This window comes from Aptenodytes forsteri, unplaced genomic scaffold (assembly GCF_000699145.1).
Source record: "Aptenodytes forsteri isolate BGI_AS27 unplaced genomic scaffold, ASM69914v1 Scaffold523, whole genome shotgun sequence".
In the NCBI taxonomy this organism is placed as follows: domain Eukaryota; kingdom Metazoa; phylum Chordata; class Aves; order Sphenisciformes; family Spheniscidae; genus Aptenodytes; species Aptenodytes forsteri.
This window is the reverse complement of record NW_008794159.1, coordinates 910,831-927,107: the sequence shown is the minus strand read 5'-3', so window position 1 is coordinate 927,107 and position 16,277 is coordinate 910,831. Positions and strand designations below refer to the sequence as shown.

At 40.1% G+C, this 16,277-nt stretch overlaps 1 protein-coding gene across 1 annotated transcript in view; it reads right to left on the bottom strand.

Moving 5' to 3' along the window:
- CPNE4 (copine 4) overlaps window positions 1-16,277 on the bottom strand; it is a 204,419-nt gene that overhangs the window by 114,659 nt on the left and 73,483 nt on the right. Inside the window, exon 2 of the mRNA XM_009280456.2 lies at window positions 8,955-9,134. Within this exon, the coding sequence (XP_009278731.1) occupies window positions 8,955-9,134 (180 nt within the window). The remainder of the gene's footprint in view (window positions 1-8,954; window positions 9,135-16,277) is intronic.

Below are 16,277 nucleotides of genomic sequence, written 5' to 3'. Positions count from 1 at the left end.
CCCTTCCTTCTTCTTCCACCAGCTTTATATGCTGAGCATGATGTCATATGGTATGGAACATCCCTTTGGTCAGTTGGGGTCAGCTGTCCCAGCTGTGTCCCCTCCCAGCTTCTTGTGCACCCCCAGCCTACTCGCTGGTGGGGTGGGGTGAGAAGCAGAAAAGGCCTTGAATGTGTGTAAGTGCTGCTCAGCAATAACGAAAACATCCCTGTGTTATCAACACTGTTTCCAGCACAAATCCAAAACATAGCCCCATACAAGCTTCTATGAAGAAAATTAACTCTGTCCCAGCCAAAACCAGCACTGTGACCAATCAGCACTGTGTATGATGAGCTGTGAAATATAATGACCTATTTTACCTGGCTTGTTTAAGAACCTTTTAAAACATATTTTTCTGTGTGGTCCTTCCTTAACCAAGTATAGGGATAACTTTCAATAATATCATACAGAATTCCCAATGCTTATAAACCAAACTAATGAGAAAATTTCAATATGGCTTTTTAACCTAGTGATTTAGCATTGGCAGGAACAGTTAAATTCCATATGTCATACTGAGAAGTCCTGTTTACATTGACAGCTGGGGCTGGTCCAAGTTCTTTCAACAGCATTGACTCAGTTTTGCAAGGTGCCACCCTGAGCCAGAGGCCTGGTGGTCACACTCCACATTTCCTCTGGGATCAGAAAGCTGTGTGGTTTTTATTGACTTGCTTCAATTAAATTGACTTGTATAGTATCTAGCTCTGGACATAACACCGATATTCTTTTGTTAAAGGCTTCTTGAAACGTCCATGGATAACGGCCATGGCTCCTTTTCTACTTGTGTTCTATGACACTTGGCTTTTGTTAACTCTTGTGACATGTGAACCACTGGTCTCTGATTTTGACTGAACCAAGGACTGGTCAAATACTCTGCTTAGTGAGGTGTAAGAGTGTATGCAACTTAGCTTTGTGGTTACAAAACCAGAAGATTAGGATCATTTTAAATAACTCCTTCAATGTCTCAAATTCTTTATTCAGACTGGCCTCTTCTGCCCATTGGACTTTCTTACAGGAACCCCAAATTTAGTTATTTAGCCAGCTAGGTTAAGCACAAATTTCCCACCATAGTACACGATTTGAAGAAGTCTTTGTATCTCTTCCTTGCCAGTTGGGATAGTCAGACAAATAGCTTTAGCTGAACAATCATTTCCCAGCACCTCTGTGTTAATTCTTCTCCCAGATGTGTTATTCCTGTTATATGGACTTGCACAGTTGCTTAACTTTCTTCTAGTAGACCCAACTCTTTTCAGGACTGCAAAGAGCACCTAGTCACATTTTACTAGCATTTTTCCCTTGATCCAAATGCCTTTTACACAGACTGAATCTTCACCATCAAATGCATTCACTTGCCCAGTGCAGAGCCCTTGGTGCCACACACAGTTCAACCTCGAGTCTGGAGAAGCAATCTCCCACCAAACAGCAGTGGTACATGTAGAAACAGTGTTTTTCTAACAGCATCCCCTAGAACCATGTTAATATATCAAGGAAAGAAAAGTAGCTATCATACTCTTTCAAAAATGTCTCTCTTGAATCTTTCACCAACCCTTGCAAAAATCTGCAAATTCTTCTCTAGACATCTAAGTGCCCTCCAGTTGTTGTTGATCCCTGATCAGCTCTGTGGCTTGACAGGGCTTCTAACTCAACAAGCATTACTTTCCCTTCCTCCCCTAGGCACTACTTCAATTTGTATTTTTCCAAATTGCAGCTGAACTACCTCTCTAGCTGCAGAATGACCACTGTAAGCTCTCAGGCTTGTCCATGGTTTTGGCATCGCGTTAGCTCATGCACAAGTGTCCAGCTTAAGCCTCATGAACATTCCAGTTGCTTTTGGACTGCTAACCCACGCACCTTTATCTGTGATACTACCTACCGATTGTCTACTGAACCTCTCTGAACTAATCTTCTTATCTTTTTGCTCACACTATGCATGTGCTTCCCAAGTGGCATATTTGACTCAGCTATCAGCATCTTTTTTTAAACATGGCATTACTTTGTTTACAACACTGTGTACAACTCCCTGTGGTGGTGTTTGTGAGGCCAACTAGGAAGCACATTCTGCCCAAACTGCATTTCTCTGTGATATAATGATTTACATTTCACAGTACCACAGCTCTGCTTCCTCCTCCCTCCTTAAACTTCAGCAAGGGCTAATTCTGTGCCCTGTGGTCATTTTTTCCAAGCATTTTGCCTCAGTTATTAGTTATGATTTAGTGTCTTGAGATGGGCTCAGTTAACACCCCAAACTGACAAGACTGAGTCTTCAACCTTATATCAGCCTTCCGTATTTTCATTTTGTTTTTCTCTATTTAGAAAAGTGAAGAAACATGTTCCTTTTCAAAGGGGATTCTTCAAATTTCAGTAATACAGTATCAGTTGTCCTTCTCCAGTTAAATTAACCAATAGCTAATAAAACATTAAATGCTTCAAACCCACTTTATAAGAAGTCTGTCTCTATCTTACTGTCATCCTCTTTCCTTGCACCCCACTGCTCGTAGAGAGAGGATGAATGCTATTTAAGTCTTCTTGGGCTGTCCTCCACGTTTTTGGGGAGGAACCACTGTGTTGGGTCTTTCAATCACTAGTTTGGGTTTTTTTTGCTTGTACCATGTTGTGCTCAGCATTGCTTGGATTCAGAAAGGGAGACAAGTACTTGTGAAATTTCAGCCTCCAAGTTCAGTGCTCGGCACTGTACAGCAACCTGGATTTCTACAGCAACAGTTGACTGGAATGAGTTTTTCAGAGCCTCCTGAAGTTACAGCTTTTTGAATTGTTTACTACAAAAGGTGCTAAAATGCACAGCTGGCCTAACCTAAAGCATCTTTTATCTGAGTTCTGTTCCTTTCCTGACAAGCAATTGCTATCTTGCCAAGTTGGGGCAGAGATTTTAACACATACAATTAAGATGACGTGACTGTGTTTCCATAATCATTTTTATCCTCGGTGTACAGCAAGAGAAGGATTCTGTGATATGTAAAACTCAGGACATAACCATATCAAAAGTATTTAATAGTTATGATACACGCTCTCTTAAGCTCTCCCCTTCTTGCATAAAAATAAGTACAACCCTTAAAGCACGTCTCCCAAATGAAGAACTGTAATACTGTCATGATATTGCTGTAAGTAGAATGATATAACCGAGTGGCTAGACAAATGATTGGAGATTTAACATTTGTAAAATGTATCTTCAAGCTTGTCAATTAAAATATTAATGTGCTCTTACTATAATCCATTCAAGTCAAATACTGTAAGCTTCTAAACACTCACAAATAAAATGACAGACTTTACTGACATTTCACCTGTGTGGGTAAATGACCAATTTAAGCAAGGGCAGCAGAACTGAGGTAGCTCTGGCTCATGGTGTAAAACTCTCTCTCCTTCTTCACGCATTCATCTTCAGCCTGTTTTTTGACAAAGCAAGATTTGTACAACTCTGATATGCTTGTGTTTGTCTTGCTATCTATCCCTCAGCCACTTTTGAACCCACCAAATAATTTCCATGAATGTGGCAGATAGCCAAAGATGCATCAAGCATGCTACATCTCAACATGAAGAGAGACCAGACAGCAGGCAGATGCCAGTGACCTTACTCCGCTCTCATGGAAAAAACGGTTTGGGGGATGAGTTCACCCCTTCACAGATACTAAGAAATCCCTGCAAGAGAACAAGTTCAGATGAAACTCAGGAAGTTTCATCTGTCTAACTACTCACAGAACTCTTGTTTATTGGTCGAGCCAGTTTTATTGCTATAATCAACCTCTCCGTACATATGATACTTTCTGTATCACACTCACCGCTCTTCAAGATTTCTTTTGTTCCCTATAGTGCTGATCAGCTCACAGTCTATTTACAGCTGAATTACACCTCTCCCTGTCTTTGTTAAAGACCTGTACCTGAAAATAGTCAATCAAAACAGAACACTGAGGAAAAAAGATATCCCTATCACAAGAGGCAATAATGTTATTACAGGAAATAGCTTATCAATAGCATGAAAGGTCTTTGAATTTAATTAGTATGTAGTGTAGCAGCCCTTTTAGAATTAGTCATAATAATAACTCATTATAATAGCAAACTAAATTTTAAATTACTTTTCTAAGGACTGCTACCGTAATTCATACAAAAAGATAAAGTATGTAAAAACAAAGCAGTACAAACTGTACAAGTAATTCCATTAACTTTGACTGGCAAGATTCATATAGAACTGAAAATCTTACAGCTTCAGAGATCATGCTGCAATGGCAAACCAAGAGCTTCCTGGGGATAACCGAGGTGTTTAAATGGTTAGTAAAGTTAGGGAGACTGCTGCATTGATGATTTGCTTGTGCTCTGAGTCAGCCCTGGTAGAAAATGACATTCATATCTAATAAAGTACATTATTCATCGCACTAATGAATTGAGCAACTTCATTTGGAGGAGATCAAAGGCCAAGTATTTGAAGGTATTTAGGTACCTAAGGAGGCATACAGACATCTAATGAGATTTAGGAATTCAAATACCTTGAAAAAACTGGTACTATGTCTTTTGCACCACAGAAGCAGTCAACAGTCTATTAAACAAATATTCTCATACATGCACTTCAATTTAATTAATTCAGGTGCAATCACGGCTCTTTTAGCCTTTCTCCAATTCAAGAGCAAGGGGATTTGCAATGGCTGAAACCGAACTAATAATCAGTCAGCATTTTCAAGTGCATAATCTGCTAATGACATGTATTATTAAAAGCACACAAGAAACAATACTACTCATTACTGAGAAGGAAGGTTCAATATAATTTGTACACAAATGCATGTATGGGAATTATTAAATCTCTAAATAATACTTGAAAAGGTTCTTGGCAGGAAAAGATTTACACCTCTGCAGTTTTCTTTACTTGTGCTACTAGTTAAGCAAGTAAGGGAGTTGTGAATTGTAACAATATTTTAACGCTTCTGTAAATTAAAAGAAACCAAACAAGGAATGGAATCACAAATTTGAAAATGGCAAAGACCAGCTGTGGTACGTAATGAAAGAAAAGCCAGAAAGGCTATTCCCACACTGCAGAGCTGGGATGGTGCACAGCATTTAAGAAATAACAACTTTACTGGTTCCTGTAATTTAATGATGTTGCAGGCACAGCTGAGCAGTAATCAAGAATGTCTTGGCAATGTAAGTTTGTTTAGTTCTCATCAGAAAATGATTATTCATTGAAATATTTTTTGTGAGTTCTTAAAGATCAGGCTGAGACTTCCGGGTGAAACATCAGAAGAAAAAAAGTGTTCCTAAGCCACCCTCCTGATACTTAATTCCTGTGTGGTTAAGAAGTTAACTTTGGCTATTAGAAAGTTTGAGCCCTGACTGTACTAAATGATGCAATTTCAATGCACTAACACATAAACAGAAAAGGACTTGGGTTTGGGGTTTTGCTATCCCAGCTGAATACTGTGAAAATTAGACTATCAAATTTCTGACAGTGTTTGTCCATCTAAGATTTTTTTCCATTGTTTTTTGATGGACAAAAAACCCCAACCCCCTAAATAATAAATCTATCTCCTGCCCCTCGAAACAATCACAGTTTTTGTGAGCAACCAAAAAGCAACAGAAATACAAAACCTTCAGTGATTAGATGGGGATTCAGTTGGAAGTGATTAGTCTGGGTGAGTGGAGGGCCTGAACACTTTCCCTAGGGATGAGGAAGGGGAAAAGAAAAAACCAAGGGGAAAAAGAAGGGGAGGAATTTACTCTCCTTAGTTACAGACAACATCTGTAAAACCACAATGAAGTATGAACTGATTCGTAGCACCTAAAGCACCTAAATGAAAGCAAGAGGTCACCTTTATACAGTGGTGTCCCCAAATGGCAGTTAAAATATTAGTGCTTGCGATTTCAGCGCTTATCACTACAAAGATATACAGGTGCCTCTGCTTGCCAGTGCCTATGCAAAGAACACAGCAACTATTTATAGTGAATCAAAGAGCTAGAAGACTAGTGGGCAGATGCACAGCCTGATGGAGCATCCCAAGCCATTTCTGTTGTAGTGGAAAGCACAGTGCCAAAACACTGCTCTACCCCAACACTCCCAGTCCAAAGGATGAGAGATGGACCGCAGCAGCTCGAGAAGGCTGCTATTACTCACCTCCTCCCAAAGCAAGACCAGCTATGGCTAAGTCATCCCTGCATTGTTTACTTTTGATCTGCCAATTCAGACTTTCTTTTGCCACTTGAAGGCTACTACGAGTATTTGTAAATGTTTCCACACGACATAGGAGTGAGGGTTCATTATGCCTCTGCTTTTCTCTGGTCCTGCCAGAGGTAGGCAAACCCTAGGGACAGGAAGCCATCGCTATTGTGAGGGTGACAAAGCACTGGGACAAAGCCCAGAGAGGCTGTGAGATCTCCATCCTTGGAGACATTCACAATGGGACTGGACAAGCCCCTGAGCAACCTGCTCTAATCTGGTTTGAGCAGCAGATTGAACTAGAGACCCCAGAGGTCCCTTCTGACTTAAATTACTTTATGATTTGAACAGGAAGAGCACAGATTCCCAAATGTCTATGCTACATCCTTGTGTGGCATTTCAAGTAAATTGCACTAAACTTTCCCTCTAATTTCAACTTTTCATTAGGCTCAGTTGAAACACACCCACTATTCTGTCACAGTTTAGTCTCCACTTCTAGCCTCTCACAGGTTTCTCAATCGTATCTTCCTCAAAGTTATTTCATGTGGGATGAAATTATCCAGAAGAAAGAGAAACTCACTTCTCTCTGTCATCATACTGCATAACCACGCTATTGCCTTTCCCAGTATTTATTATTCCTACTAATTTTGTTTTAGGTAGGAGTATTACATGATTTGGGCAAACATGCAGGTTTACTACACATCTAAATGATGATCTACAAACAGGTACAGGTAGCAGTGAATCTCTTACAGATCAACTATTACCTAGAAGAGCGCAATAGAAGTTGGCACATTTATGGGGGGCGGGGAGGGAATCAGTCTTTCAGACTATGCCTAAAAATCTGGAGCTTGCCTGGATGCCTCAGATAAAACCTACTTGCAACGGGAAAGTGAACTGATAGGCAGGCACACACTCTCACACAAAATCATGTTTTATTCAGGCATTAAAATGATGTAGAGCAACAAATTCATGTCAAAATTACCTCAAGAAAAGCCATGGCTCTATTATAATCATTAAAAATTCAGTAATTACACCAAACAGCTAAGCATGAGTGTAAGCTCCATATGTACAGCCTGTGCTGCAGGATTTTCAACGCTGGACTCCTCACAATGGCTTTGCTTGGATGACAATTCCAGCGCTAACATTTTGGGGTTTTAAACCAGTTGAGAAATTACGTAAAGTTAAAAAACTAGAAAGGAGGGGGGGAGAACCCACCAAAAAAGTCTAAATATGAGATCAGAGTTCTCAAGGCTACATTACTGTGAACAGATTTCACACTACTGTTATTTTTTCTTGGTTACCATTAAAATTACACTGCAACCAACCCAGCTGTGTGCTATTTATAGAGATCAAATAATTATAAAGATGATTATGCTACAGGCAGCAGCAATGACATTTTTTTCCCCTTCATTTTCAAGCCAATTAAGCGAGAAGAACATTGTAATAACTTTTTTCTTTGTTTCTCACTCTCCTTGGTGTTATAGGATAGCTTATTTTCATTGATTAAGGCCACAAAGTCTGTCACAAAGAACAGACTTTATTCTGCACTGTAAATATCCTAAATACTAATACCTTCATGTTGAGCTTTCAAGTTAGTAAATACATATATTTTGTATTAATTCTTTCACTGAGAGGACTTTTCCTCTTTCAGCATGTTTGGCCCAATGGCTTTGGGAAGAAAAACAAAGGGATTCATGTGCGGTGGGGCTGAGGAAGCAACAACAAAAGGCAAGAAAATGGGAAACAAAAGCTTTGCAGCATCTTCCATGCCAAGCTACCACATTCAGGCTACAAACTTACATGGAAGCACTGCAACGGATAATCTAAATGAAAGCACTGCTTGCTCTCGTCACACAAGCTACCTCAGACCACAGAGTGGAGAGCCAATTTACACTCAGCTCAGTGAAACTGAGACCATCCTCGGCATTGCCGTTATGGACGGAGCTGAGATCTGTGTTATGAGACCCCGCATAACAAAAAGTCTGCCAGTTAGAAATAAACCATGATACCGAGACACTGTAGCATGCTACCAGTCAGCAATATAGGAATTCACTGCAGACCTGGCCCTGACGACCTCTAGATATCAAACCTGTGGGTAGGACTCATCACTCTTAAATTTAGTCATCTAAAAAGTTAGGTAGCTACTCTAAGCCAGCTGCCTAGACTCTCTTGATAACTGATGGGGAAGGACAGGTATCTCCTCAAGGCAATTTATCCTAATCTATGATGGGTGTCTCAGGTGGAATGAATCAACTGCTGGAACTGTCTGTTTCTCTCTACTGAACTAAAGATGGAAATCAGAAGAGTAACAGTCTAGACACCTAACTTTTGGATGACTGAGAGTCAGGGAAATGAATCCAACCCTATCTCTCTATTTGCCACATCACAAGGCACTACCCTACGTGAATAAAGTTTATTTGCAAGCATTCCTTGGACTTGGAACATGCTTTAAATCCCATGTAACATTAGGAACAGTAACTTTCCCCCAAATCTGTCTACCTCTCAACACTGGTGTAATGAGCCTGTGCTCTTACTGTACAAGGCCAATCACTGACGCTCAGTTTCCTATAGCACTGGCTGACTTGAAGCTATACTACAGCAGTAAATCAAACCAGCAGTTGTTCTTAATTATCCTGTTCAAAGCACCAATTAAGAATTTTGTCATGAATGACAAGTTTCACCCATCAGTCACTTAACAAAGAGATATATTTCATATACATACAAAAGATGAGAGACGAGGGGGAAAAATGGCAGTGATACCTACTTGTCCAAGAGTGCACTCCATGCCACCAAGAAAATCTGCTTCCTTCAGCCCATTGTGATTGCTGCTAATGTCATGGACTTCAAACCGCAACCGCTGCACCTCTTCAAAATAGAAGTCCACCGTGAACAGCTTGGAGAAGATGGGATTTATACAGGTTCGAATCACTTCTGTCCTGTCAACCTGCCAAATGGAACAGAGGTCATATGAGTGGTTTCTCTTTCTACCAGTGATGGGCTACAATGAGTTCCTCAAATACAGTTTGCTCATTTATCAGGACTGACAGCTGTGACTGCGGCCACGGACACTACCATTTGTATGGGCAGCAGCAGCTGCCACTTCTGTGCAGGCCTGGCCACATGCACAAGATATGGCCAACTTCCCTTGCATCTCCCTTCTAGCAAATCTTTGGCAGATATTGGCAGGAACATGGGGCACAGTCTGCAGCCTCCTTTGCAGGGTGAGCAATGACTGCCCCCCGTTGGGTATACTAGATCAGTCAGGGGGCAGAGTCAGGAGCTGTGCATAGGCAAAACAACTGTCTTTTGTGCTGGACCAATAACTGGGAAATTAACAATAGAATAACTACAGAATTTACATCTCCAGCAGTACCCATCCATCACTACAAAACAGCAGCAGAGAGATACAGTTTTATCAAACTAAATGGAAAAGCAAGCAGAAACCCCAGTAATTACTCATTTTGGACAACTTGCACGATTAAGGAGTGGAGAACTGGATCCACAGCAAAAAACTTTTCTTAAAAATATATCAATTTTTCCACCTCATTAAGTTGCATTACAAGAATCTGATGGATTATACGCTGCTTATCCCTACCTCTGAGCCTTACAACTGCTAAAGAAACACCATCAAATCTAAATTGCTATTTCTTCAAAAAAGTACTCATAGAGTACTTTCTAGTTCTCTCAAAATGTAGTACTTGGGTTTCCTATTTTGAAGTAGGCCTTTGCTACTTTTCATTATGATGCATTATTGGTGACACCGTAAGCAATGAAGCAATTTCCTTTTTTCCACTCTCTTTGCTCTGGCACGGAAAAAAACCTAATAATTCTGTAAGATTAAAGGAACTGATCCTAAAATGAAGTAGGACTTCGGCATGTCAGTCACTAGACAGGAGGTGGCTGGTGTGCCATGGAATAGACAAATTAAATCGCTCAGAGGAAGAATGATGAGATCCTTTGCCTGATTCCTGATCAGGAACATCTGTTGTGCAAAAAATGACACCCGCTTGCCTCACTTTTCAGAGTTTATAACGCATTAGCCTTGCTAGCAGTTATCAGCAAGGACACAGAGAGTCAAGTAAATCAAAAGCAGGAAAAAAAAAAGAGCATTTCCTGGTTGCACAGATTTATTTTAATGCTCATCAAAGGTGTCAGATTGACAGCTCTAACAGCTGAAATCCTTTAGTTAATCATCAAACAGATGCTACCAGTCATCAAACAGATGCAAAACAGTGCTACCATTGCTGTCTCCTCACACAGCTGTGTCTATGTGCACGGACTATGCCAAGACAAGACCATCACAAAAAGGACAGCAACCTTACTTACAATTCAATTCTTAATCTCTTTGCTTAGACTATCTAAAAATGATGGTTCTGATAACAGTGATGCAAAGCATAATAAGAATTACATAAGTAAGAAAGGATACCAGCTACCTTCATTCAGGTGCTTAGCCTATCTAAAACGTTTTTTGATCTCCACTTGCAATCAATGTGACTTGAAACCACCGTATCTGCTACAACATGAAATATTCCCTATGTCAGATGACCAGTCAGTTCAATGGGATGTCCCTGAGATCTCTTCTAAGTGGAAAGTGATTCGATCCTCTTACAGAAGAGCGGTCATCTCATGAAATAGTGCATCAGCAGATCCAATAATCAAAACATTTAAATGATCCGTTTTAAATCTTTCTTCATAGCCACAACAATCTCCTAAACTTACTCATTTTAAGTGTATAAACTGTTAATTTAATGGCATCATTTTAATTCCTTCATTGGTATGGCAGATCTCAGGCAGTAACTGAAGTTTCTCTGTTATTGCTTCTCCTCATCTGCACTTTGCTGCTGGAATGTGGGGAAATGGTTCTTCGCTGTGAAATGCAGCAAGATTTACACTTGTGCTCAACACAGGTTAAATACGTGACTGTTTAAGGGTGTGAAGTACCTGAAAATGGAGGCACAGGTCTGCACACAGGACATTAAGAACTTTAGTCTCACATAGCAACTGTTTGCTTTTTCCAGCCTGTGATTGACTGACATCCTTCCCTTGACAGACACAGTACTGAAATACAGCCATTTCACTGAATTTCCCCAGTCTTCCCACATTATTGAGATGATACATCAAGCCAGCATGTCAGAGCATGGGCTTACGTGAGAAAAATCTATATCAAAAGAAGCAATGCCAACAGCTCTACAAGCAATATAAAATTCTTCATGCCTCTCTCAGCAGTCAGCAGCATGCAATAGCATTAGCCCTATTAGTCTACCTTGTCTCCAGTCTGCTTTGTCTGCACATTTCACAGTTACTCTTTGGCTAGAAAGTCTGGCAGAGTCCTCAGCATGGGAAGCCCGGCTCCATTCCCTCAGTTTGATTACTGTGCAGCACGGCTAAGCACTGATAACCAGCTGGAGTCACTCATGACGAAGAAGCAGTGGTGAACAGAACAGTTCAATAAATTCACTAACTCTCATGGAGCGCTCTAAGTTAAAAGATGCTATATAAACACAAGGTATAATCTCCATTTGACTTCTGCCACTTATTAGAGGCTGTTCTTTCTTGAGTACTCCTGCTCTCATATTCAATTGTAAAGCCTTAACGCTCTCTTTAGAAATGCTGGATGAGCGTGAAACCTTAATGAAAACTGGTGAGAATACTATTGCTAGGTGCAGTTTCATGCTGATAATCATCAAGGAGGTCATGATCTACAGTGCTGCAGACACTTAAAAAAAAAAAGGCTGACTTGTTCTTGACCACAACAGCTTATCCCAATACCTGCAGGACCTGTTTCATTTCAAGCAAAATCTGGTGACATGTTCCACGCTAACCTGAAACACAGGTCCATAGCAGTCTGACAAGATGTCGACCCCATGCCATATGTCCTTAATCCTGTTGTCACCCAAAATCAGTAACAGCACTTCCACTTGCATGGATGATGAAGGCTCAAATGCTTAAAGAAAACACAGTTCAGCTTTGCCCAGCCTCATCAACTGAACATTCAGAAAGTTAGAACTTCTCAGCTTGAATGCTCTCCAAAACACAATGAAGAACACCAGTACCCACATTAAATCTCCATTACTTTTGCGGAAGAGAGCTTTTAAGTCCAACAACAGCATGTTATAAGCAAGTGGAACTTACACTTTTGGTCTTGTTACAGAAAACACCAAACTCCTGGGCAACCTGATCCTGAAGGCAGGTAGATTTCTCAACAGGACTTGGACAGGGGTCATGCCCACAGCTTTAGGATTTGCTGATGCCTGACATATGAGACATCTGTTATTTCTGGACTTTGCTAGACCAAGGAATTTCTCCAATTTATTAAAGCAGAATGAATTTTCAAAAGAAACAATTGACAGCTACATGCACCTTTGGGCTGTGTCAACAGTTAAAAGTGACCTTAAAAAGAGCAGTGCTTCAGCTGACACCATAAACCAAACATCTGCTTCATGGTACAGCTTCACCTGCTCTTTCCCTTCAAGGACAATTTATACAGAGAAAAGGACTTGCATCTTCACCTCCTGGGATGGACTCATGCTGCTTTCCCTCTTCATCTCTTTAGGCCCTTGTCACTCCACAGAAGGTGGCACCCTGCTAAGCAGCCAGGATTACTTGGCAGGCCCATCTGGATGCAGCCACCCTGTGAGCTTCCCCTTGGGGAACTATGAATGACATACAAACACCAAAGTAGGCCTCCACAGCATAAAGCACCATCTCAACAGCAGGAATTAAAATATAGAAAAGAAAAGGACTTCTTGCTTTGGGCCTTCTGAATCCTCTCGCGTCAAACCCAGAGGAAGCTGGAAGCTGGGTTTGAAAGTTGTTTTCTCTTTGTACCGCTCACTGTGGATGGACAGTTAGCAGAAATGTTTGCCTGCTTTCCTGTTGACCCACCATCACTGCTGAAGAACTGCAAAACCATCTTTGCAGTCAGATAGCATCAAATTAAAGGAAGCTCAAAAGACAGATGAACAAATACTAAAATTCAGGCTTCTTATGCTGTTTACATCTTTTGTCTGTGAGCTACTGAAAAGCAGTGAGCTTTGCAGAACTGTGATAAACATGGTAATTTCAGTGAGGAAACAATTCTTCATCCTAGCTAAAATTTCACTGACAAATAAGTAATTCAATGGTTAAAGTACAGGGTGAGGTTCTCCTCTTCATCTGTCACCATTAGTTGAAAAGTGAAGTTGAGGAAAATGAGCCAGCCTGAGGGGGATTTTTTTTTCTATCAAAATTAGGTGGAAGCGTAAGCTATTGCATATACAGGGATGAACAAGGATTAGGTAGAAGCTCACTGTCACCTGGTATCTAAGGCTTTCAAGTGATCATAAACACAGCTTTCTCAGCATGCCCTTGGGAACCAGGGACATGGAGAATTATCTACAGGACCTGAAGCTCTGCACCTCAAGGCCACGCTTCAGCGTTTAGCACAGATCAGCTGTGTGGAAAACTTGGTGTCTCACACAGATAACTGGTACCTCTCTGCTCTCTACTGCATTTCTAGCAAACATGTAACTAGCACAAAACCAACACATTTTCAGTGGTTGGTACTTGACATCTTTGAGGTGAAGAGCAGCCAAGAGTCAAAAGGCCATGGAGGAGTCACTGTCTTCTCACCAAAAGGACAATTCATTGGTGGAAGTTTTAATTAGGCTCATGAAATAGCATGGCAATGCTACAGTCAATAAGGATATAGCTGTCTTATGAACTAAGGAAAATCTTCAGTCTACAGAACTATGGTCTGAAAATTCATACTGGTGCTGCATTTCCTTAAGTGTTTTTAAAAAACTAGTTGAAAAGCCATAAACATGTAAATTCCATTAAATAGAGAGTGGGTGCCACTATTCAGCCCAAAGCATGCTTTTTGTGGCTGTTACATTTTTAGCAAGTTCTTAGATCAACAAATAAACCCACTGTTCCATATACATTTTACAGGCCCACAAGGGAAAACCAACAGGCTGTATTTTCAGTAGAAGTCATTATAAAATGCTGATTAAATCTAGAAAAATCACATTTGTCAGCTGAGATGACAAAATGTACAGAGGTGAAGGGGTAGCATTATTTTTAGGTCATCTGAATTTTAACAAGACTAAAAATTTCCATGATACAGTACCTTACATGAAAATTTGATACCAAGCAGAAAGCAATTTACACTTTGCTTGGCGGCTCCTGAGAAAGTTATTAATAATTTTTTTTTATTATTAACAGTGCTTTCACACCATCACATCTCTATCCCACAAATGAAGAGTCATTGCAAAGGTCACCATAATTTATAGCCCTTGTTTTCAGTTTAATTGATGTTTGAAAACAGTGAAAAGAAACCAATAGGTCTTTAACTCTTTTTAGGCTATAGAACTCAAAGCTAAGCACAATCTTGTCAATGTTGGCAAAAACCTTTTGGCCACAGGTTGGCTGGAAGAGAAGTGTTTAATGTGAATGGTCTGGAAATTATCTGCAAGTAGTTTCTTTTATTCATGTGATATAAATATTAGGTAGCTTGTAAACCTCCAAGTCACAACCATGAAGACCTGCTTTCAAGCACTGGAAAAACTAATACATAGAAACAGCCCAGGCCTCAAGGGGGTCCAGTCTAAACAACTGGAATTACAATAAAACAAGCATTATTATTTCTTAGTTGAAAAGTTCTTCATTAAGAAAGCCCACTTCTCTGTTCAGGGCCACTGACTGTCCTCTGCTTAATTACTTTTACTTTCTCAGTTACTTTTCATTCCTCTGAAGCAGGAAACAGATAATTTATAATATATACTATGTATAAATGCTTTGAGAAGTTCCTGGATGGAGTTTGCCTTATATGCTCATAGGTTTTAAAAGAAGAGAGAAATATGGTTGTTGATAGCTATTTGCATATAATTTACCTCATCCACTCAGAAACAAAATACGATATAGTTACAATAGCCACTGCATGGACAAACACTCAATATTTACACTCAAGGACATTATACGGATCCTTGGCAGACTCCCAGCCAGTACGGATTTCAGAGTCTCATCTGAGAAACCCCAAGCTCTCACAGTTAGAAAACTTGCAAAAAAATGTGGGTGCAATACAGTGCTAACTACTAGTGGCAGGCAAATCATGGTAACGTTGTTGAAGAACTGAACAGGGAGATCGTTTCAGCTGGGATGGGAAAGAGTGATGCTCAGTCCCCAGTATGAAGAAAGCAGGGCCTAAACTCATTGGGAGCCCTTGTGCCAAGGGAATCCCAGTTTTCTGGAACAAAAGAGATCTCTGGGGAAGCTACAACACTCCCTTTTAGCTTTAGGACCATGTGCAGTTGTCGCCATCGACCTCCTCGGTAAGTCCAGGCTTTCTAGGTTGCATAAAGATATTGGAAAGTACAAAGGTATCCCTCCCACTCACTGTCATTTAGGAAAGCTCAGATATGAGAGGAAAAAAGCAAGTGCTCAACTAATGCATTAATGCATAGTCACACCACCCCTGAATGCACTAGACACCTGCTTTTAGTTTACTCTCCTCTGGAAAGAAATACTTTCATTTCAGTCAAATAGTTCTGGGAGTTAGAGGACACCGAGTCTTCTCAGCCTAATGTCGTGAAACCCAAATCTTTTGGGCTGGAGTGATAATTTTTAGTCACTGTATGGACTGCAATGAAAACAAACAGATTAAAATTGTTACTTTGTTGGGAGACTTTCATGTAATCCCTTTGCATCTCTAACTGCTTTCCTGATAACATTGCTGATGGGACTCTGGGAGACTTTCATGTAATCCCTTTGCATCTCTAACTGCTTTCCTGATAACGTTGCTGATGGGACTCCATCTGCATTTGTTGGTGTGGGGAGACCTGTTCTGCCATGATTCTGTGACAGTTTTAGCTGGATGACATTGATGCAATCTGGGTAGATTCTGACCCACTATTTCCTACCAACAATACTTAAAAAAACCCCTCCCAAACAACAAAATAAAAAGCATGTAAAATATTAAAAACACCATATACAAAATACTAAATATTATCATGTTAGTATTAATGTTAATTAATTTATATTACTATATTAATGTATAATATTAAAATATTAAAAAGCGTAAAATATTAAATCACACTTAAAATAATTTTTA